We start from the raw sequence: 23,977 nt of genomic DNA, 5'->3' as shown, positions 1-23,977 counted from the left end.
GTCCGACCATATATTGAGAGAAATAATAGCATTGTATCCCCTCAGCTAAGATAAACCCGGTCGACATCATACTGAAGGTCTTAATGCTGGGGAGTGAAGGGATGAGTCTTGATGAGGGTGCTCCGATTATTTGCAGTCACCTCACCTTGTCTAACTTTGACTACTACATCTTGGGGTCCGCTTGTAATATCCCATACCAATAGCTATTATAAAGTTTCTGAACTGATGAAATGTTGCAATATGTAACAGCAAAAATTTTGATCTTATTATATATTTCGAATTTACATCGTTCGAATTATGATTCTTACAATTTGCAAAGGAAGGAAAACTTGATATAAAATATACAATTTGTTGCAGAAGAAGGTAAAATGTGAGTGACTATCAACAGGAGTGAGCTAAGGAAAACCTCCTCCTATACTCACAAGTTCCTACATCAAAGAACAAGGGGGAAAAAGATTGTTAAAATGATTCAATACATTAACCATTTGACGATACTTGATCAAGCCGATAATGGAAGTACAATAAGCAGTCACGTCAAAGTATATGTCTAAGGGTTAACTGAAGTAGCTTTGGAAGCATCAAGGTGGTTCAATCTGCATGTTCCCAGAAGGGATTCTGGAAGCTCTTCTTGTGTGTTGCCCTGCAATGCAGTTCAAGGCCTTTAATCATCTTAAATTCTCAAATTAATCGAATTTTTCTTATTGTTGCCAGTGATTATTGATGACGTACCTGAATCAGGAATGCCATTTCTATCACCAGGCTGTTCAAGTAACCAAGAACAAGACTGACAACTCCCCTAGCAACTGTTGATGAACCAACGTCGATCGCAAGCTGCAAGTGAAATATTCATAGAATATATGATCATCAGCATGGTCATCTTGAGAATAAGCATGATCCTCTTTATTAATGTCTAGCAAAAAATTGCAAGTTTTCTTGTCACAATGTCTGGAAAACCAACTAGATGATGAAATTTCTCACCTCAATGTAGTTGCTGCCGCGAAAATAATTGATTTCCAGTGCTTGGCCAACAAGACAGGCTTTCTTACCCACACTTTGCTTCACTATCCAAGAACCCTGCACCATCACAAAGAAAAAAAACATACTAAACGAGAAAACCACCATAATTATTTTGAGTTTATGCACGAAGAACCCTACCTTAGATATATATGGGATGAGCTTAAACCTTGAATTCCTATAAGCATCGTCGCCTTTGACAAAACTTTCTAAGACAGGAATGCTTTCTAGCCGAGCATCCATCATATAATATAATCCTAGACTGTATGTAGTTGCACCAGGGACCTGTAGCATATGACATCATAAGAAATCTTTCAATGGAATTAAAGCTTTGTTTGTAGTCAAAATGGTTGGAAGGGATATATTTCTACCTGTATGTTCACAATAAAGAAAAACTCGCTGCCGCCTTGTGCTGCATATTTCTGCAATATCCAATGCTTTGTTGCTAATGAGTAAAAAAGACAACAATAGAACACCTACAAAATTTTGACTAGATAAAGTTTTGAGGAACCTGAACAATTCCCCCGCTTCGTCCCCCAAGATCGTCTTCCCGCTTATCGGATTTCAGCCAATCAGCAGCCACCATCTGCATCAATGTGGTACTGGCTTTCACCTGCCATGGAGTTCGGTTGATCAATAAAGCTTCAATTTACGACAATTTAGTCATAAATTGAGATACCTTTTGCTGATCGATCAAGTAAGATGCGCCACGAATCAAGAATGTTGAAGGATCTGCCATGGCCCAACTGCAAGGCATACTGCAATTTGTATCTTGGGTAAGTGTGTCTCCATAGCTACATGGCTTGCGGTCCCTTGCAGGCACTTCTCCTGATTGAGCATGATCTTTTTTTTCAACTGCAAAATAAGAACAAAAATATTTTAAACTATAAAGTAATAAAAAAAAGTTTCATGATAACATATGGATTGATGAACTGACCTGTAATATCATGCAATTTCTTCACAAAAACTTTTGCAGTACCTAGACTATTCACTTCAGGGTCTTGCTCTAACTGGTGCCACAAGAACACAGAAGCAAAAGATAAATTATCTCTAGAGAAACAAATGTGCCCACCATCATATTATATTTGTTTTTGAGTTTTTTGTTTGTTGAAAAAAGGGAATCAGCAAATCGAAATGAAGATCGTAAATCTAGAAATTTTCACCTGGGATTGCAGCACTTCATCAGAAGGCCAAAGTGCTTCTGTTAGATTGTAGTCTGATTCAGCAATAACATCAAAGAATTCATCTGCAGCATCAGTCATTTGATCTAATGATCCACCAGGACCACTGCCTGTATGCGTGTGTGTGGATCCCGCAAAGTTTTCGATCCTACTATTCTCGCTTGTTGGATGCATTTCTAGCTTGATTTGCTCTTTTGCCATCTGGGGTGACACCATCTCTCCATTCAAATAATCTGATGAGAAATCTAAGGCGCAATTACCATTTTTTGCACGGAAGAATTCTCGGAGAGCTGTTTAGTACATGATCATCAATTTTCTTAATCTCATGATGTATTAATCGGATAGAACAAATCTGATTTCTCATGATATAATGATACCTGCAACCCTCCCTGACATTTTCACTGTTATACCCATCGCGGACGATGTAAACAAACTAGATTTCCAAAATTTCCAGTCAATCGCAAGCATATGTTTTACAACTGATTGTTTACCTTGACTCACTGGAGATATTTCATATCCTCCACCTACAGGAAGGCAAAAACAAGTCACACATGTTACAATCAAGCAGTATGCTTGTGGCAAATCACCATAAAATTTTCAGAAAAATGATTTCTTAGTGTACAGTTTACATTACTTTTAAGCCAGGCACGGATGTAGCCTTTTTCCGGTGGACATCGTTGATGCACGACTGAGTGGTATAGTACAACTATTTAAAATGAAACAGATAATTAATTCATTATCAAACACACTTCCTAGACCTCTAAAGTTAACATTACCATATGCTCCATCATCCTCCCTCCTCCAGTAACGCCGTAATAGTAAGTCCCTTCTTTTCATTCCCCTGAAAAATTGATCCAACACTATCAAGCAGCTCATAATTTCAGACTAGCATACAAGTCAATATTCAGAGATGATCAAACCATGATAACCAGTCTCCGCGCAACTTCTTATGAATGATATCAGTGTGGCCATCCACATGTTCTACAACTTCACCATCCAACAAACAAAAATCCCATCTGCAAGAGATTGCATTGTCTTTAAATTCAACAGAAAGCATACCTTGCGTTAATAGGATAACCAAATGAATATGCAATTTGTTAAAAGGGTGAAAGAGTTTGTCTGATGTCTATTTCAATCAAACAAATAATTCAAAAGGCAAATTTTAAGAATGCACATCATGCCACTGAATATAAAGCTCTAAACAAGGAACCCGCTTACTCTGATCTAGACTGTCCCAGAGACATTACAGTATTGAAAATTTCCTCAGAAGAAGCATCTACAACACCAACAGCCATTATTGCTGGATGATCATCCCAATCCTGAGGGAAGTAAATTCTTAAGTTTAATAAGAACTCATGATTATGCATATTTCTTGATGAAGAATAAAGATACCGTGGTTGGGAAATTGAGATCTTTGGATTCTTTGAACAATCGCAAACCTACATGTTAAAATCTTTTAAATCTCTAGAACTTCTTATTGGAAAACAAACAAACAAAATACAAGTTCTTACCATTTTTACAGCCAATTATTGTCCACATGGAAGGTGCCATTACATCAGATGCAATTGGATCATCATTCATAGATGAGAAAACGGTCCAATCTAGCAAGTGAAAGAAAAATCTTATAGCTAGTACAAATATCCTCTTCAAAAAATAACAATTTGTTATTGAGATGTTGCAAAAAAAAATGATATTCGAGATAAAGGATTTGAACTAAGCCATAGGAGACAAGGAAAGAAACGAACATCATTACCTATAGAGTGTGTTCTTCTCCTCTCATTCATAGGGATTGACCTGGACATCAAGAGCAATGTAAGAAAATCCAAATTGTTTTTTATGCATAACCAATATGAACAGGACAACACATCATGCTTCGACAAATGATCAAAACTGAAGTAGATATTGCTAAGTGCACATTTGGAAACAAGTATGCTTGAGTGTCATTAAATATGAGTTGCAGCCTTGCAGGCAGTGGCATAGCCAGGATTTTAGACCAGAAGGGGCGATTTTTAAAATTCTAAATATTAGTATAAATCAATTTTCACTCTCTAAAAGTTTAAATTTCGAATTCAATAAGTTAAAAATGAACTCAAATTTGAAATTTTTTTAGTTTAGCCCTTGATTTTAGTTAACACAATGATCTGTCAATTCTTAGACCTTATCTATGATTCAAAGTTGAAGAATCATTTAGGTGGAAAAGGCAAAGGAGAAGGATGTAGTAGAGGGGATGATGACCTATTTGAAGTAGGTATATCTCATATTTTCTTAAAATACCTCGACATTCATATTTCACCTAATTTATCATTAGAATAATATTTTAAACACATAGTTACTTAATTTAATGACTATCTTTTTTCCAACCATTCAAAAATAATAATAAAATTGATAGTAAACAAATAACATACTTGACTAGCAAATAAAAACATGAATATGAAAATTTAACATTTTATATTTTTTTAGCACTTTAATCTGTAACGAAAAAGATCAAACAAGAAAATTTCACCAAAATCAAAACGTGTTTGCTGTGGAGAATTGGTGTAGCGACGATGACGATACTTGTAGCAAACAATGGCAGCATTGGCAATAATATCGTGTGGTGATAATAATGTGGGTGGTTGTGGCAGAGGGGAAAACACAAGGAAAAAAAATAAAAACACGATATTGAAGACAAATAAAAAAAATGGGAGGGAGAGGGGAAAAAGAAATCGGGGGAGAGAAAAAAAAATAAAACATGGTTAGTTTTTCATTAGATTTTTTAAATATAAAAGTCCATAGATTTTTAAAATTTATAATAAAGTCTTTTTATTTTTTTCCCAATGTATAATTTGTTTTTCTTAAATTTCAAGGGGTGCGGTCGCACCCCCAAAGCTCCACCTAGCTACGCCCCTGCTTGCAGGTAGACAACTAGTGTAAGATCATGAATCCCAGTAGCATCACTAGATGGATAACTGTCTCTCTTTATCTAAACAGCAAGAAGTTAATTAAATTAAGCATAATCAGAAGCTAAAAACAAGATGATGTGCTCCCTATTTTTAAATACAGAGAGACCTAACTATATGTGAATAAAAAAGTTTGTCTCATTTGCTTTCATAGAAATCCAGAATAAATGGCGTATAAAGATAACCCATAGGGTAGGCCTATATCCATGATGAAGATATAAAATAATGGATCCTAAGAAAATATACTGTACAAATTGATAATTGAGCATATTATGTCATGTTTTATATTTGAAACTTTGAGCAAACAATGGGGGTGTACAAATAATGTGTCCTTGATTATATAGATAGGTAGGTATATTCTTTCTAATATCTAAGTTATTGTCCTTGCATGGCTAATGAAAATGCTCAATGTTTTGTGTTGTATTTTTTTTTTGTCTCTTTTCTAGTTTTTTTTCCAGTAATGATCTGTAATGTGCTTTTGTTATTATTCTTTTGGTACAGATACTTTGCAGAACCATGCAACTATTTCTGTGTTTTTGTTTATTTTAATATATTGCACATTCTTGTTTATTTTTATACTTTGACAACTACTTGTTGCTTGACATGATAGATTTCTTCTTTCTTATTTCACTTTGCATTCATCTTATCTCTAGCCACGGAGCAATGCTCATGGTTGTTTTGCATCATTGGTGGTCGATACTTAGAATTTGGGGTTTCAGAATGTTCAGAGGCAGTGTTATCTTGACATCACATCCTTCCTCAAAAGCTGATTAGGTATACCTCTCATTAGTATACTGCTAGCTTTTACCTATATCCGGTTATCTCTGAGGTTGTCAATCCCTTGCCCTTTGGTGTCTGCAATTATTTTGAGCAGCAAACATTATCATGTTTGAGGCACTAATGGTGTAGTTATATACTGCTTTCAATCGAATTAGTTAAAAAATCCTGCTCTTATAATATAGCAAAGTGGATTCCTTCCTGCCATTTTATCTTTTTTTAAAAAAAAAAAAATTGGCACAATTTACAGCATTTTCTCTTCACATTCATTTATGCATTCATGAATTAGCTGGAAAGTGATCTAATAGGCTCCTTAAACATGCAGAGTAAAATAATAACAGGCAAAATTAAGTACATGAAGTTGAGAGTAACGATACGACCATAATACATTAACAGGCATGACATCATTTCTAGCAACTGACCTGTTGAGGTCAAAGAATAGGTAAAAAGAAATGCAATGGAAGAATTAAAAAAAATGCAAAGAGACTGTGTATTACCTAATAGATTGTAATTTTTTCTTCAAGCAATTCGCATTATCGTTATCGTTGTTTGGGAACTCCTGATGTTTAAATAAAGAAGAGTAACAATGTCTCTTTATCAATAAATCTCAATTTGATTAGAGAAGGAAACAAACCTTGAATGTTATTCCCATTACCAATTTGATCCACTTAGCTGCTTCTTCAGAGCTCCTCGCACCTAACTGCATAGTTCATGGAGCATCAATCTGATCGACGAATGAAAATAAAAAATGGCAATCTGGTAGAAGTCTACCATTCCGAGCACAGAATTACCTTCAGCCGGTCGTTGGGCTTGGAAGTGTTATAAATGGTAAAGACATAGAAGACCTGATGACAGCCATTAAAAGTAATGACTTAGCAACTAACTTAGTAAAACTATAACTTGAGTGATAAAATGGAAAATGAGTATAAGATGATTAGGGATCAGAAGTACATTTCTCTGGATGCTCTCTCTGCCATTGTCTGTGACGCGAGTGAAGGAATCAATCAGTGCTTTGCGTCTGGGATCCTAATGACAGCATATGCATATTAATATCACAGTTTTGCTATCAGAAGAATAATTTTTAGTAGCCAAACAATAATTATAAAGTTTCTGTGTCAAGGAGTTGAAGAGATTCTTCAATCTGCTTCTCCAGCATCAAAATTTTATGACCAGAAACTGAAAAGGCACAATGAAGTTGACCCGGGATAGGTAGTCTCACAACTTGCACTCAAATTTGAAACAATAAATTGCATGTTCAATCTGTAATTGAGATGGCGATACCACAAAAGAAATGGCTAGGGGAAATGTGAGCACAAATGTAGAATAACATGAAACAGAAAAAGTTTTTGTCAAAAACATTGCAATTACTTAAGAAGATAAGAAGAATATATAAGTGTTTGACCAAGAAGGTCACGCTCTCCAATGAAAATTCCCTCTCCATATGAACCAAGAGTTGCAGTAGAAAAATCGTGAGTTTCATTCGGCCGATCAGATTAGGATGATCAACAGAGAAACAAAACTCTAAAGAATGAATGCTCACGCCTAAGATGTCTCTCCATCTCTTTCGTTCAATTAAAAACTCGATCAACAAAACATCAAAAAGGTCAGTTCTAACCAAAGAAACTAAGAAAAACAGCAAAGAAAATTCAACACTAGATTTCAAAGAAACAAGAAAAAAAAGGCCCATCTTTCTCCCATTCCCCAAAAGAGATCGAGACGAAAAAAGAAGAGGCAGATTCCCAGTACCTCTCCGTCCGGCGCGGGCCAGTTCTTGTAGCAATTGAGGGCGTTACCTTCGAGGACAAAGTACCTCTTCCTCGAGTAGTGTAGTCCGAGGCGACTCGACCGGATGAGGTACAACCACCCTTCGATTCTCCGTTCGTCTCCGCGCTCCATCGAGACGACCCACCTCTCTTTCTCTCTCTATCCGCGACCTAGTTCTCTCTCCGCCAAAAAAGTAGAGGAAAGTAGGGGCAGAAGACAATGCCGAGGAGTCGAGGACGAACTGCGGCAAAAGGAAGCAACTTTTGGAGAACGGAGGAGGGAGTAAGGGTGGAGCCGTCGTCGTCGTAGTAGCCAAGCGGCTACCTCCTCCGATGCCTCAACACCACACCTCCTCTCCAATCCGAGACCGAGGGGCAGCTGGCAACCTTCAAACCGTTGCAAGTCCCTATGAACACTCCTCCTCCCTCTTCTCTGCCTCTCGCACACTTGTTGCAGACATGAGACTTCTACGATCTCTGATAAAGAAAGCTGCGGAAACGCAGGAACATGAAAGGCACTGAATCATCGATGGAGGCATGGAGACATACTATTTAGGTGGCATCGTTGACTGGCTGCGCCCATTCCCCTCGAGCATGGCCTTCATTTAGTACCGTTGAAATTAATATACACCCTTCCCTGCTCACAAAATCATTAATTCTATATTTATCCCTCCTCATTTGAAAAATGGACCGACATAAAGGAAAAATTATTTTTTATAGGTATTTTTATTTCAAAAATAGCCCTTAATTGGGCGTTATTTTTTTTATTGAATTTTATATTTCGGATTAAATTTGGAGTTTACAAATAATATTTAAAATCAGATAAATACAAAACCCTAGTTTATCACCCCAGGAAGCATTCAAAGCCGCCGCCTTTGCGCCGAAGCCGCCCGCCCCAAAGTTGCTCGACGAGACCGCCCTCTCTACTTCCTCCACAGGTTACATCCTTCCTGCTCCGTCGATCTTACTTGCTAGCGTTTTGTTAACTTTGATCTGTTAACTTCGATCTTACTTCGTCCTCAGATACTGTGTGGTTGTCTTAAAAGAAGAAAAAATTTAGGCACAATTTTCCGTTTTTGGAAGTAGATTGGAATGCTCGACCTCGTATGTTTTTGTAAATAGGATATAGGGAATTACCAAACGGAGTGAGGAGGTTACGTCAATCTGGTTGATATATGTGACAAGTTTTCGTGGAAGGTTAATCTTCTTTACTTGGAAGATTAATGCGTCTTCGACGTTTGATTTCTTGCTGAAGAAAGTGTGCAGTTTTAATCTTCTTTAGATGTGCACGGCTTAACATGGTTTGCATTGTGATATAGCCTCACACGGTTTTTAATGGAGGGATAACTGATAAGAGCCATGTAGTTACCCTTAACAGTTAGGAGTGGCACATTATTATAATCTCGGGATATTGAAAGGACTGTAGTACTACAGAGAATTTTTGGCTATCTATTATTTGTCGTTCCTAAACCTAATTCCTTTTAATGAAGTTGAAGATACATGATCTCGAGGTCAATATATGATTAGCATACAAATCTTGTCCTATTTAACTTTATGTTGTGCTGCTGCTTGTTATTTGAATTTTAGATGATCTGATTGAGAAATTGTTGATATAATGTGCAAGTGTTGCTAGTGATCATCAATGTAACAAATCAATGGCTTGGAGTTGAGATTTGTGTGTGTGCTACTATTACCAAAACCTTAATCTAAATATATTTCCAGAGCAAACCATTAACTGATTCAAACTGTTTCTTCCAACTTTTCTTAAATCTTGAAGTACACATTTATATCATATTCCACTTACTCCGTCAGGAAATATTAATTTATTTTTTTTTTGCATTAACCTTCAAATGAATAATGATTTCAGCTTCATGCCTAATTATGTAATTTTGTCATTAGTTGTGGGCTTCTGCCTAGATTCTATAAGGTGGACCAGATCTATTTCTTTCTGTGTTTTTTTATATTGATATGCTAACTAGGCATCACACTGGCTTGTTGAATAGCCAAATTAGTGTAAATTTTTTGCATAATTACAGGAATTCGCGAACAATCAGTCTTAACAATTTTGCAATTGTGAACAGAGGTTTGCTCTTAAATGCTTATTTTGTTGTCACCTTGAGGTCAGCTGATGCTCCATCATGACTGTACATCTCAAAAGACATCTAAGCATGTTTCTTGTAGCTAGTTTGGAGCCAATTTCCATTGGAAAAGAAAATAATTCCTAACGATTATGTTATAATTCATGAAGTGCGAAATTTGGACCTGGAATTTCATTTGCTTATCGTTTTGAATAAAAGATTATGTATACTAGCAATTGGCATTGTTTTAAGAGTTCTTTGGTCTCATAAATTGCCACCCAAATCATATGGCATTACTCACAGAAACATAATGTGCCTTAGAAGTGTGCTTTGTGGCATCTATCGTGGCTATAAACTATGTAGCTTATGATTAGTCTTTGCTTTCTAGTTCTGCAGTTACAAACTTCTGGTATTCAAAGATCATTCCTGCTCTTCATTTTTATTATAGTGCTGCAATGTAGTACCTAATCGTGCTCTACTATTTCCAAGTTCTAACCTTATTCCGGCCTCGTATTGCAGAACTCAATGGAGGACGACACTAGTGTAAGTATCCAACCTCAAAAGTTTCAATCCTTTATCTCATTGAAAGAAGTTTCTGTCGAGTTCTCTTGTTTGTATATTATTTCTGCAGTTTTATATGGAGAACTTACTTGTTTTCGATATTGATATATTATATTCTATTCAGGCCAAGAAAGAAGAGGAGGAATTCAATACGGGCCCCCTCTCTGTTCTCATGATGAGTGTCAAGAACAATACTCAGGTATATCGAAACTTACACAATGTATTATTAACACAGTCAAAGTTCCTAAAATATGTGCTTAGATATAGTTAACCCAGTAGAAGTGTCTAATTGATTTTTTCTACCAATTAACCAGATGCATATCTTTATCATGCTACTACATCATTACAACTATCAGTATTAAGTAAAGAGAAGATAACTCTTTGGTATTTAGCCCAAAACAACTCTCTGCAAGGCAGGCTTGTTTCTGGGTCATATGGCAGTCGAATTAATTATTAGTTTTCTTATTCGTTCTACTTGTCTTGCATTTTAGTAATGGAACATTTTAGTGGGTGGTAATACTTGGCTATAATTTCTAATGAATATCGTCTGCAACAGGTGCTTATTAATTGCAGGAACAACAAGAAGCTACTTGGTCGGGTGAGAGCATTTGATCGCCACTGCAACATGGTACTGGAAAATGTTAGGGAGATGTGGACCGAGGTATTATTACTTCATAAATGCGCACAAATCATCATCCCTTTACATGGTTGGTTTCTTGAGGAATTTGCCTAATTGCCTTGATTCCAGCTGCCTAAGACAGGCAAGGGGAAGAAGAAAGCACTTCCAGTTAACAAGGATAGATTCATCAGCAAGATGTTCCTTCGCGGAGACTCCGTCATCATTGTGCTACGAAATCCCAAATGAAGATCTGAGATTGAAATGGGGATTTTCATGGATATAGCGTGTGCTTGGGGTTTTGATCCTGCAATGATATGATGAACCATCTCTTTTAACCTGTTTCAGAGCTAGTTGGATGCATTAGTTGTGATGCAATTTGCTGAACCTTGTTCTTACTGTAAAAACCTGTTGCTGCAATCTTGAATGTGCTTGAACTCCTTGTAATAGAACTGTTAGCTGCAATGGATGGAGATCTTATTTCGTTCGCATTAATTTGGAGTTGAGAATCTTGGCTTTATTGACTTTTGACTTGTGACTAAACTTTAGCCTTTGACTCAAAGGTGTTGACTGAGTGGGCTTGTTATACTTTCATGGTCATCAAGTTAAATACACTTGGTACAATTGTATTTTGTATAATACGCCATTGGAAGTAGTGATGCCAATGGTTCCTTCATAATGGCTTGGTTGGTGAGACATGTGAATCAGCGTTTGTCAATTTGTCATCTTCCATTCACTGATTGATTTGTTATGTGATATCTTCCTGATTTATTACTATTATTTATATTTATTTATTGCATGTGGGAGGGTGTGACCACGCCAACTACCCATGTTCATTTCCCTTGAATATATACTTTTTTTTAATGATAAAGAATAACAACAACAATGAAAGTAGAGCATTATATTTTAGATATTTCTTTGCTCATTATTAATGATGATTCGAGTGTTGTAGTTGGTGAAGATCACTTATCCACCTAACTCATCTAGTGAGAAACACAATACATTTGTCAACCTTAGATTACTTTTTTAAAAATTGAACCGATTGAACTGAAATAGATATTTTGAGTTGCTGAGACATAACTAGCTAGAGCAATATTTCTTCATTCGAAGTTTGGGTTTGGATATGATCAAATTGAATTAACATAACTAGCTAGTTAATGAGTCTAAAAACATAGCAATTAGGAATGATGACTTGCTTAATAATATGAAGCTTTAGGGCGTACTAATACTATCACTACTACTACTAATAATAATAATAATAATTGAATAATAAACTAAATTTAATATCTCACGGGTGTTGGAATTTTCCATGACAAGGTTTATCCTCTTGATGATGATAATAATAAGAGTAATAATATATTTAATTATTATCTTAAATGTTCGTCTGTAATATTTGTAATATCAAGTTATCCTGCAAGTTTACATTTTTATTTAGGAAAAGGGAAGAAAAATATTGTGATCAAACAGTGAGAAGCATTCATTTTCAGAACTAGACGGCAACATTAAAAAATTAATTTACTTGGCAAAACTGAGTCAAAGAAAATCGAGCTTGGCTGATTATTTAGACCACATGTAGCATCAGGACCGTGCCACAAATGAAATAACTATTTCTTTTATTTCAATTCTCACAATATTACCCTTCAATAATTTGAACCATCCACCGCGCACCAGCATTACATATATATAATATAATATAATATAGCAATACAAATTGTGCGTTTGGTTTACATCATTTTCATTTTCATTTTCATTTTCTGAAAAACGTACATTTTCTAGAAAACAGAAAACGACTTTTTGTCATTTTCTGTTTTTCTAGAAAACGATAGCCAATTTTTTAGAAAACACGCGCGGAAAACGTAAACCAAACACCATTTTCCAAAAAACGCGCGTTTTCCAGAAAATGGAAATGGAAAACGCGCGTACCAAACGCCCTCTTAACTTTTCTAGTAAAAATTTAATTTAATTTTTTAATAAATATTACATTTAATTTTAACTAAAATATCAAAAAAATATATATTTTTTAACATCGGCCCAATATATTTATAGACGATTCTTTATTGAGACTAAATAAAATTATGATATTGTATATGTTTTTTATAAAAAATAATTAAAAATATTATTAATAAGTCTTAAAATTATTTTTAGTATAAAAAATTGATATTAACATAATTTAATTTAGACTTCGTCAAAATTAATTATTAAAAGAACCATTCTTAATTTAATGGTAATATATCTCGTGCATTTTTTTTTAAATTTTTTTTTTGACATTTTATTAGATCGTAGTAAGTTTGGATATTATTCAAATCATATATCTAATTTTTATAATATTAAAATCACGTATTATATTCTCAGAATACTCTCTTTTTCTAAAGCCTATAACTTCAAATTACTTCAAACTAAACTCAATGAATTTCTAGAAATATCTTTAATGTATTTAATGCTTTAGATTTAAATTTGATAATATATATTAAGAGCAATAAATTAAATTAAAAACACATCTCTATTTTTATTCTACTAATTAAAAAATTTACTGCTCTAATATTTAATTTATGTTGATTAATTTTGAAAATGATCGATTTGATTATATAAAAATTTCTCATCCGCTGCCCAAAGTAAATAAGAAAGCATTTAAAATGAATAACCTATCAATTTAATATTTTTAGCTTAAACGTCTATTAAATAAATTTTATCAGTTAAATTAACAAAAATTAGAATTCGATTTCTAGATGTCTAAAATATTATTGTCTTTTAATAGTTGTTAAAGTGGATGATCTCCGAGAAACCCCCTTCCACTTGAAGATAATTTGGCAGCTATTTCCCACCTAACTCATGGTTGGTGGGGAAATTGACTTGTCCCCTGGGTCGTTCAACTATGCCATGCTTAATTGGACCCATTCTACGAATGGACAACCAAGTCTTGTTTTCTACCAACTTATTAATCCATTTTGCCAATAAAAATAAACCTCATAAATCATAATTTAGAGAGTTTGATTAGATCAGAATAACTAAAGTAAAAAAAATATATACTTCTCATAGATAATTTGGTGATCTATTTTTTTTTTTTATAATAGAGATATACAACTCTTACAATTCAATTAATTTTAATGGTTTATAGACATATATATTTTCCAAAGATAGAATGTATCACATATAAAATTTAAATCTTCCTTATCTAGGCAGTCGTCCCTTTATTACCAACGCGGCGTAGCCCTGGGATTAATTTTGGTAATCTATGATATTTGGAAATTTATATTTCTCGCATATATTATTTCCTTCCACCAACCCATGGAGGCTTAAATCTGACCGTAGATCTCACTGAACCTAATTCAACGGCCCAAGGGCAGTGCCAACCAACTCATCTACCCTGTTCCCCTATTTAGAGCCTTCGCCTTCTTCCTATTCCAGCAGGAGAAAGAGAAAAAATCTATCTCTCTGTCTTCCTCTGCTGCTTTTTCTTCTTCTTCCGATCATTCACGCGATGGAAGTCGTGAACGGAACAAACGCAAACGGAGCTGCTGCCGTTAAAGGCAACGGCGACGGCCTCTGCATCAAGAGCGGCTGCGACCCCCTGAACTGGGGCGCGGCCGCGGAGGGGCTCTCGGGGAGCCACCTCGACGAGGTGAAGAGGATGGTGGAGGAGTTCCGGCGGCCTCTGGTGCTGCTGGAGGGCGCGACGCTCAAGGTCGCGCAGGTGGCTGCGGTGGCCGCGGCGGTGGAGGTGAGGGTGGAGCTGTCGGAGGCGGCGCGCAAAGGCGTGTGCGCCAGCAGCCAGTGGGTGATGGACAGCATGACGAAGGGCACCGACAGCTACGGCGTCACCACCGGATTCGGCGCCACCTCTCACCGGAGAACCAAGGAGGGCGGCGCACTGCAGAGGGAGCTGATCAGGTATTGTTTCTCTATTCATTTCCATTTATTTTTTGAACTAAATAAAAGAATTTTTTAAATCGAAACAAAGACTCTTTTTTTGGGTGGATGAGCTGTAATTACGTGAGCAAGTTATTTTTTTAATATAAAAAATGATTAATTTAATCAACTTAAACTACTTGATGTTTGCCAGCACACCCCCAACCCTGCCACAATAACACGATACTCTTCCACCATAAAACGCGTTAAACGACGACTAAGAAATGGAAAAAAAATTGGAGAAAGTAATTACTAATAATAATGTTTTTTTAGCCATAAAAAGAATAATAAATGTCTTTCTCACCTCAAAATGCAGATTTCTCAATGCTGGAATATTCGGCTCCGGAAAGGATTCCGGCCATACGCTGCCGTCGCCGGCAGCCCGGGCAGCCATGCTCGTCCGCGTTAACACTCTCCTCCAGGGCTACTCCGGCATCCGCTTCGAGATTCTAGAGGCCATGGCCAGCTTCCTCAACTCCGGCGTCACCCCTTGCCTCCCACTACGCGGCACCATCACCGCCTCCGGTGACCTGGTCCCACTCTCCTACATTGCTGGACTCCTCACCGGGCGCCCTAACGCCCGGGCTGTGGCTCCCGGCGGCGAGTCGATCGATGCGGCCGAGGCTTTCCGCCGCGCCGGCATCCCGCACGGCTTCTTCGATCTGCAACCTAAAGAGGGCCTCGCTCTCGTCAACGGCACCGCCGTCGGGTCTGGCCTCGCCTCCCTCGTCCTATACGACGCCAACCTCCTCGCCCTCCTCGCCGAGGTCCTTTCTGCCGTGTTCGCTGAGGTGATGCAGGGCAAGCCGGAGTTCACCGACCACCTTACCCACAAGCTGAAGCACCATCCGGGGCAGATCGAGGCGGCCGCCATCATGGAGCACGTCCTCGACGGCAGCGCCTACGTCAAGCTCGCCAAGAAGCTCCACGAGCAGGATCCATTGCAAAAGCCGAAGCAGGACCGTTACGCGCTCCGCACGTCGCCCCAGTGGCTCGGCCCCCAAATCGAGGTCCTCCGCGCCGCCACCAAATCGATCGAGCGCGAGATCAACTCCGTCAACGATAATCCCCTCATCGACGTGGCCCGGAACAAGGCCCTCCACGGCGGCAACTTCCAAGGGACGCCCATCGGCGTCTCCATGGACAATTCCCGCCTCGCAATCGCAGCCATCGGAAAGCTCATGTTCGCCCAATTCTCCGAGCTCGTCAACGATTTCTACAACAACGGATTGCCGTCTAATCTCTCTGGCGGCCGGAACCCTAGCCTCGATTACGGCTTTAAGGGGGCGGAAATCGCGATGGCCGCCTATTGCTCCGAGCTCCAGTTTCTGGGCAATCCGGTGACTACCCACGTCCAGAGCGCGGAGCAGCACAACCAGGACGTGAACTCGCTGGGGCTGATCTCCGCCAGGAAAACGGCGGAGGCCGTCGACATCCTCAAGCTCATGTCGGCCACCTACCTGGTCGCCCTCTGCCAGGCCATCGACCTGCGCCACCTGGAGGAGAACCTCAAGCACGCGGTGAAGACGGCGGTGAGCCTCGCTGCCAAGCGCGCGCTCACCACCGCCGCAAACGGCGAGCTCCACCCGGCGCGCTTCTGCGAGAAAGACCTCCTCACCGTGGTCGACCGGGAGCACGTGTTGAGTTACGCCGACGACCCCTGCAGCTCCACCTACGTGCTGATGCCGAAGCTGCGGATGGTGCTGGTGGAGCACGCCCTGGGCCACGGCGACAAGGAGAAGGACGCCGCTGCGTCCATCTTCCACAAGATCGCGGATTTCGAGGAAGAGCTCAAGGCGGTGGTGCCGAAGGAGGTGGAGGCGGCGCGAGCCGCAGTGGAGAACGGCAGCGCGGCGATCGGCAATCGGATCAAGGAGTGTAGATCGTACCCGCTGTACCGGCTGGTGAGGGAGGAGCTCGGGGCTGCGTACCTGACCGGCGAGAAGGTGCGGTCGCCAGGGGAGGAGTTCGAGAAGGTGTTCACGGCCATCAACGCAGGGCTGCTCGTTGATCCTTTGCTCGCTTGCTTGAAGGAGTGGAATGGCGCACCAATTCCCATCTGCTAAACCAACAAAAACGACAACAAACAGAGTTAAAAATATGCCATGTTGTTTATTAAATCAGAATCAAGCAGATTATTGTATTTTACTTTTCTCTTTAATAATCTCATCATTTTCCAGAGCAAACCATAATCTGATACAAAGTTAAAAACTGTTTCTTCCAACTTTTCTTCAATCTTAAAGTTCACAATTATATCATATACCACTTACTTCCTCATGAAATAATAATATATTTTGTCTGCATTAACCTTCAAATGAATGATGATTTGGGCTTCTTCTGCTAAGATTCTATCATCTGGACCAGATCTATATCTTGATGTGTTTTTTTATTGGTTTGCTTGTTAAATTTAATCTTGTCTATATGTTTCATAAATAGAGCGTAAAATCTATAAATTTAATATCAAAATTATTATTATTTTATTTAAAAGTTGATTCATGAACTTAACGAACATATTCATAAGCTAACGAGCCGAATATTATGAAGCTTGAGTATGATTTGTGTTATCTTAACAAGCCTCATTAAATGAGCTCAAACAAACTTTTATCGAATTGAGCTTCGAATAACTAAGTGGTTTGGTTCATTTACACCTCTACAAATGACACTCTTATTGTAATAATTAAATACTGATAATAATATATGACAAATAATAAATCTATCTTTAGCTCGATTTATTATATTCATGACAAGTAACAAATAAAACTTTATAATTATTAAATGTTATCATAATTAAATGTATAATTTTATTAAGTATAAATCTTCTCTTGGTTTGACTAATACTCATAAAAATATACATATTTACATTTTATTTAATACCTTAATAATATTTTAAATAAAATTAAAGATCACTTTAGCGTCATATAATTTAAATATAACTTAATTTAAAATAATAGATATTAATAGAACCACTAACAAAGCATACAGATTAGGAATCCCAATTCATTAAGTAATTTAATTATTATTATGCTAGGTTTGAGTTACTAGACGTGAATTTAGATATATAGAAATCACTAGTCCGCTCCATTAACGGATGTGAGTCTATACTATATATGAGATTTGGTTCCTCTAAGATTAAGACATTCTGACCATTCTCTTTACTTCCTATTAGTAAATAGATTTCAATGCAAATTTATCCCGAACATTTAATTTTTGCCATACTTCTCAATGAAACTAGATCCTTTTTTTTATTTCCTATATATGAGTTCTTGTATACTTTTAGAATTCAAGCGATTTAGATTTTACAAGATTTAACAATTAGTATCAATGCCACAGTTATTTCGTCTATTTTTTAGCATTAAGGTTTATGTTTTTTTGTTGATTTTGTTGTTTAGATTTGGATTTGCTTGCGCAAAGATGTTTTATTTGTCGACAAACCTAGAAAAGTAAACCTAGGATTTAAGTTTTTTTTTTTTTGAAAATCAACATCTTAAACAGGTGATGGCAGTAGAGATTTTCATGAAAATGGCATGATTTTCCTATTTTGGCGAGGTTTTTCTATGAAGAACACGTAGAATAGTATAACTACCGTCGTTTCTCATGAAAATCGCCACCTTTGATCTAAGAACAAAAGGTTTAGGATTTTGCCATGACGTGACATGATTGTGGTGTCCAACATGCCCATGTCGTGTCCTGTGTTGGACAAAAATCCATGATGCGCTACGACCATGCCTCCCAACACGACTAGCCCGTGTTGAGCACTGTGCAACCAAACATGATCGTGTCGAATCAGGTGGTGTCAATCGTTGTGCCACACACAGCGGTGTCCAATGACACAACCATGTGTTGGGGGCCTCACATAGGCATGCTTCTCAACATGGCTACGCCATGTCAGGAGTTGTAAGCTCCGACACGACTGTGCCTCCCAACACAATCATATCGTGTTAGGTGATGGGAGTGGCATTGTTGCTCCACTACTTGTGTTTCCGTTCAGGATCACATGGGAATCACTAGTAGAGCAAATTACTTCTATTTGATGTAGTTTCCTAGGATTTTCTCGTGTTTATTTTTACAAGTGCCAGTAAATTGAACTATCGTGTCGACCCAAAGGAATACATTTTAGCTAGATTTAGTGTATCTGTGTTGGTAAACGTATATATATGCTAATTAGTTGGCCTAATGGAAAATTATTTTTAGGCCAGATATATGTTTAAGAGTAACTTATAACTAAGGAACAAATTTTTATTTGTTTAGATCATGCACAAATATATTGGGTGGTTGGTTAAGATTGTTGTGAGTTATGATTGCATATAACTCATTTAAAGTGTCAAATTATACGCATAATGTGTCCACCCAAAGAAAAATATGGAACCACCACATTAACCCCCCACACGACGACCTTACGTTGGTGGAAGGAGGTTCATCATAAGCACAGGTGTTAAGTGCATGACGGAAAGAATACAGGCTATGCATTCCTTAGGACTCAAACCCTGCCAACTACAGACTAACTACCATTCATTTGCCATCTACTCAAAGGAATGCCCAAAGCAACACACCCTATGTGGCTAACTAAAGTTTGAGTTATATTAGAAAGTACCACTAATAAATTATATTTTAGTCCAAAAATTAAAATATAATATTATATTTTATATTTTATTAGGAGTCCATTACATGCATATTTTATATTACATATGCTTATGTTAAATAACCTATGTTCTTGGCTTAGTGAACTTATAATGTTTTCCTTCTTTTAATTTAGTGCAATCAATAACGGCTAATATTAACAATATCCTCATACTAACCGGATCAAATTTTACAGAATGGAAAGAGTATGTAATTGTAGTCTTGGGCTGTATGAACTTAAACTATATATTGAGATATGAGCTATCAAACTGCATGAGTCTAAGTTATTATGAGATTTTAAATTTCGATACCAATTAAAGACTCAGTAACTGAAGGAGAGGATGTTAGGAGTTTCCTAAATCAATTGGCATATCAATTCACATCAAACGAAAAGGTTGAGACTACCATATTTTTTTTTAAAGTTGGTATCTATGCAGTATAATGACAAGGAAATATAGGAGAGTGCATTATGAAGATATCTAATATTGTCACAAGTCTAAAAGCATTAAAACACAAAATGTCTTAAAGTATATTAGTGCATTTTATCTTGATGTCTTTGTAGGCACGATTCACTCTTTTAAAATCTCATATAATACTTAAAAAAAAGTGAATATTGAATGAGTTTATTGCTCAATGCATGCAAAAGGAGGAGAGACTAAGACATGAGACATTTGAAAGTGCTTACTTATCATCTAGTTCCCAAGGTTTGAGTAAGAAGTGAAAGAAGATCAACAATAAGGGTAAAGTTAAACAAACTACAGATTCTAAGGGTTATGTCTATAAGGAGCACAAGAAACAAGATAAGGAATCCTCTTATTTCTTCTGCAAGAAGAAAGGTTATATAAAGAAAGATTGTCTCAAATATGTCAACTGACATGTTAAAAAAGGTAAACTTCTAAACTCTCAGAAGTCAATTTAGTTATAGTACCCACTGATACTTGTTGAATAAATATCGATGCTACTACTCACATAAGTTTTACTATGCAGGGATGTCTCAAGAGCTGACTTCTACTTTATGGTGAAAGATATATGTATACGAGGAAAAGAAAGAAGGCTAAAGTAGAGTTCATAGGTACTGTCTTAGTTTTTATTTAGGAATTAATGTCTTTCTAGATTTAAAAAATACATTCATTGTACCATCTTTTAGAATCAAGTTATTCTTGTTCATTTGAAAATATAATTTTTAATATTTTCTTTTATTCAGTGTTGGTTGGAAATGATGTTGGTGCAACGGGGGAGCAAGAGAGGGTTGAATCGCCTGAAATACTAAAATACCCTTCTCGTTCTTTCAACTCTATTTAAAATGCAATAATAATAATAATAAAATAAAAGTGACAAAAAATAAGGAAGAGACTCAGGATTTGCTTGGTTTTAACCTAGGTAATTGTTAATCCAAGACAGTTGCAAAGCTTACTAAGAATCTCCTTCTTTGAAGGCGGAGAAGCTTTTTACACACAATGAAAGCTCAAATGATTGCTAGGAAGTTAATACAAGAGTTGATATACTATTTCCTAGCTCAAGGGGCCTTTTTATAGCTCCTGAAAATCCTATCCGTAGCTTGAGGGCGCCTCCAAGGGGAATGGAAGGCGCCTCCAGTGAGGCAGCAGCGGATAAAGGTTTATCCGCTGCCAATGACTACTTTAGCCAGGTCGAGGGCGCCTTTCATAGGCATGGAAGGCGCCTCCCTTGCTTATGGAGGGCGCCTTCCATGCCCATGGAAGGCGCCCTCCGCTTGAAGGAAGCGGAGGCACGTTCTATTCCTTTAGAAGGCGCCTTCAGCAGATTCTCTAGCCTCCATATGGTCTTGAGTTGCTCCGATCGCCTAGGTGATTGCGGCCTACCGAAATAGTGTTGGATCAAAAAGAATTTAGATATCTCCACAATAGTATGATATTGTCCACTTTGGGCCTATGTCTTCATGATTTTACTCTTGGGCTTTACCCAAAAGGCCTCATGCCAATGGAGATATCTTTCTCTTATAAACCCATGATCTTTCCTATGTGTTTTTAATGTGGAACTATGTTTGCAACCTTTGCAACCCTAACAAATAGGGCTCACCCGAACCCAATTTTCGGCCTTCTCCTCGAGCAGGCTTCCGCTCCATCTTCTCGTCCCTCGAATGTCACGTAGGTTTTTCTCGTCCACCGGTGTACTCTTCCGTAGTACTTCATCCCTCGGATGCACCGAGCCCCGTCGGCTCTCTTTCCATGCCATCCTTCTCGCTATCTACGCCTTCCGCTCGACTTCCTGTGCTCCTAAGCTCCTGCACACTTAGACACAGTGATCAAACCAAAATAGGACCTAACCTAACTTGGTTGATCACATCAAAATAATCACGGGTTCAACAATCTCTCCCTTTTTGATGTGCATCAACCCAAGTTCAAGTTAGGGTAAAACAAACAGATAAAAAAATTTGTAAAACAGTTTAAATATTAAATTGCAATATAAGAAATTGCAAAAACAAGTATAATGCCATTTAAGTTAGAAATTTTCAAATTAAAAAAAAAAATCCTCACACCCCCTAACTCCCCCTAAATTTGTGTCTTTCCTTCCCCTTTGATCACATTAAAAAAATATTAGGAAAGAATTTTGAAATTAAATCTTTGGGGGTACCTTAGGAAAAAAAATAAATCTTGCTAGTTAATCAATTTCTAAGTCATGAAATTTTCAAATAATTGATAAATATTAAAAGCATTATTTATCTAATTTGACAAGCTTATCAGTTTGTCAATTAAATATTTAATTCAGTAATTGACTTCCAGACTGTTGCGAGACATTAGGCCTTCTTGATTATTGGATCATCAACCACTTTGAGATAAAGCCTTTTAAAGAATTCAAACATTTAATTTTTCTGAAAGTCAAAAGCAAATGTTTAATCTAAATAAGATTTTGGAACCCAATACAGGTTTCTTCTTATTGGGTTAATAAAAAATTTAGGGGGTATATAATTTTTTGAAAATTTTCTAATTTGGCCTTGGTGATGTCTAATATACCAGTTTAACTTGTTATGAATTCTAAGTTTTGATTTTTTAAAGTTATTTAATTCTGAGCATGCACCTTTTTTTAAACTGTCGATTTACATTTTCAAGTTATCATTGTCAACCTTTAAATTGTTTAATTGTCTTTTAAAATCATCGTTCTTTTTTTTTAATTTTACCAAATCTTTGGTAAGAATTTTAATAAACTGAAAGGACTGCTTGGAGGATAGAGCACGTACCTCACTTGCCTTAAGTTCTGATACTCCCCTTTCATCGTTGCTTTCTTTTGATGATCCTCCCCCTTCATCTATGCTCATCTATGAGCTGGTCTCATCTTCTTCTTGATGGATTATCGTTACGGCTAGTCCGGTGTATGCTTCGATTTCAGATTCAGAGGATGACGACTCATCCCATGTGGCTTTGAGATTATGTTTGGTTCACACTGGCTTCTTATTCTTTTCCTTGTCTTTGTTCTTCAGTTTCGAGCAGTCATCTTTGATGTGCCCTTCTTCGTTGCAATTGTAGCATCGGACGATCTTCTATTTCGAAGATGCTTTCTCGTTTGCGATTTAAATTTAATAGATTTAGTAAATTTATTGAACTTTCTTACCATAAGAGCTGCTTCGACTTCATCGATGGATGCTTCGGAGTCTTGATCTTCCGTCTTTGCTTTTAGGGCAACATTGAGATTTATTTTTTCTATTTCTTTAGGATATGCAATTTGAGATTCGTGAAGTTCAAAAGTGGAAAATAAATTCTCTAGCGTACTTACTTCAAGATCCTTAGAGATGTAGTATGCATCTACTAAGGACGCCCATTCTGAAGTTCTCAAGAAGACGTTGAGCGCATACCGGATTGAATCTTGGTTTGTTACCGATTCTCCGAGATTGTTTAACTGAGTAATCAGTTTCTTGATTCGTGCTTGGAGTTACGCTACCTTTTCTCCATTGTTCATCCTCAAGTTTGTTAGCTGGGTTCGGAGAATGTCTCACCTTGCTAACTTTGCTTCCGAGGTCTCTTCGTAAAGTTCTAGAAACTTCTCTCAGAGATCTTTGGTGAAGTTGTAGCTGTCGATTCGATTGACCTCCTAGGGCGGAAGGACATTGAGCAGATGGAACTCTGCTTTACCGTTCGCCACGAAGTCCGCTTGCTCCTTCTTCGTCCATTGATATTCTTCTTTCTTGGCTCCGTGCTGATCCGTAGGTGCTACAAAATCATATTTCATTCTTAACAGAATTTCAAAATCTGTTTTGAAGAATACCTCCATTCGACGTTTCCATTGTGCGAAATCTCCGTCGAATTTTGGGGGATGAATGCTTGCACCAGCCATCGTCTTGATCTTGATGCTTCATTCGGCGGTTAGTTCTTCTGAGGCGGTTGAGCTCTGATACCATTTGTTGGCACAACGGGGCCGACAAGAGAGGATTGAATCACCTAAAATACTAAAATACTCTTCTCGTTCTTTCAACTCTATTTAAAATGCAACAATAATAATAAAATAAAACTGACAAAAAATAAGGAAGAAACTCAGGATTTACTTGGTTACA

At 37.4% G+C, this 23,977-nt stretch overlaps 3 protein-coding genes across 4 annotated transcripts; 2 read left to right on the top strand and 1 right to left on the bottom strand.

Moving 5' to 3' along the window:
* Window positions 1-252: 252 nt before the first annotated feature.
* LOC121971252 (protein ENHANCED DISEASE RESISTANCE 2-like) lies at window positions 253-8,292 on the bottom strand. Of its 2 annotated transcripts, none has more exons than XM_042522423.1 (22): window positions 7,658-8,292; window positions 6,863-6,937; window positions 6,703-6,756; window positions 6,546-6,611; window positions 6,409-6,470; window positions 3,949-3,989; window positions 3,707-3,796; window positions 3,588-3,634; window positions 3,414-3,514; window positions 3,116-3,211; window positions 2,972-3,036; window positions 2,830-2,901; window positions 2,573-2,719; window positions 2,178-2,485; window positions 1,952-2,024; window positions 1,694-1,869; window positions 1,526-1,627; window positions 1,386-1,436; window positions 1,156-1,299; window positions 979-1,074; window positions 730-831; window positions 253-640 (listed from the first exon to the last, which is right to left on the bottom strand). In XM_042522423.1, the coding sequence occupies exons 1-22, from the start codon at window positions 7,805-7,807 to the stop codon at window positions 548-550; spliced, it is 2,211 nt and encodes a 736-aa protein (XP_042378357.1). In that variant the 5' UTR covers window positions 7,808-8,292; the 3' UTR covers window positions 253-547. The 2 variants fall into 2 exon arrangements, with proteins under 2 accessions (XP_042378357.1, XP_042378358.1); XM_042522424.1 differs by having other exon boundaries at window positions 6,567-6,611.
* Window positions 8,293-8,483: 191 nt separating this feature from the next.
* LOC121971254 (probable small nuclear ribonucleoprotein Sm D2) lies at window positions 8,484-11,424 on the top strand. Its single transcript, XM_042522426.1, has 5 exons — window positions 8,484-8,612; window positions 10,272-10,295; window positions 10,438-10,512; window positions 10,870-10,974; window positions 11,062-11,424. The coding sequence occupies exons 2-5, from the start codon at window positions 10,278-10,280 to the stop codon at window positions 11,176-11,178; spliced, it is 315 nt and encodes a 104-aa protein (XP_042378360.1). The 5' UTR covers window positions 8,484-8,612; window positions 10,272-10,277; the 3' UTR covers window positions 11,179-11,424.
* A 2,885-nt stretch (window positions 11,425-14,309) lies between these two features.
* On the top strand, window positions 14,310-17,021 carry LOC121971253 (phenylalanine ammonia-lyase 2-like). Its single transcript, XM_042522425.1, has 2 exons — window positions 14,310-14,817; window positions 15,152-17,021. Exons 1-2 carry the CDS (start codon window positions 14,408-14,410, stop codon window positions 16,899-16,901), a joined length of 2,160 nt encoding a protein of 719 aa, XP_042378359.1. The 5' UTR covers window positions 14,310-14,407; the 3' UTR covers window positions 16,902-17,021.
* Window positions 17,022-23,977: the final 6,956 nt, after the last annotated feature.

The sequence above is a fragment of the Zingiber officinale genome, chromosome 4A (assembly GCF_018446385.1).
Source record: "Zingiber officinale cultivar Zhangliang chromosome 4A, Zo_v1.1, whole genome shotgun sequence".
In the NCBI taxonomy this organism is placed as follows: Eukaryota; Viridiplantae; Streptophyta; class Magnoliopsida; order Zingiberales; family Zingiberaceae; genus Zingiber; species Zingiber officinale.
Note: the sequence above shows the minus strand (reverse complement) of the source record. Positions and strands in the feature narration are given on the sequence as shown.

Coding starts and splice junctions, on each gene's coding strand:
- LOC121971252 (XM_042522423.1), bottom strand. CDS start 7,807: ATGGAGCGCGGAGACGAACGGAGAATCGAAGGGTGGTTGTACCTCATC. Junction 3,797..3,948: donor GAGAAGAACACACTCTATAG/GTAATGATGTTC, acceptor TTCACTTGCTAG/ATTGGACCGTTTTCTCATCT. Junction 2,486..2,572: donor AATGTCAGGGAGGGTTGCAG/GTATCATTATAT, acceptor TGTACTAAACAG/CTCTCCGAGAATTCTTCCGT.
- LOC121971254 (XM_042522426.1), top strand. Junction 10,513..10,869: donor GTGTCAAGAACAATACTCAG/GTATATCGAAAC, acceptor CGTCTGCAACAG/GTGCTTATTAATTGCAGGAA. Junction 10,975..11,061: donor TTAGGGAGATGTGGACCGAG/GTATTATTACTT, acceptor CCTTGATTCCAG/CTGCCTAAGACAGGCAAGGG.
- LOC121971253 (XM_042522425.1), top strand. CDS start 14,408: ATGGAAGTCGTGAACGGAACAAACGCAAACGGAGCTGCTGCCGTTAAA. Junction 14,818..15,151: donor CTGCAGAGGGAGCTGATCAG/GTATTGTTTCTC, acceptor CTCAAAATGCAG/ATTTCTCAATGCTGGAATAT.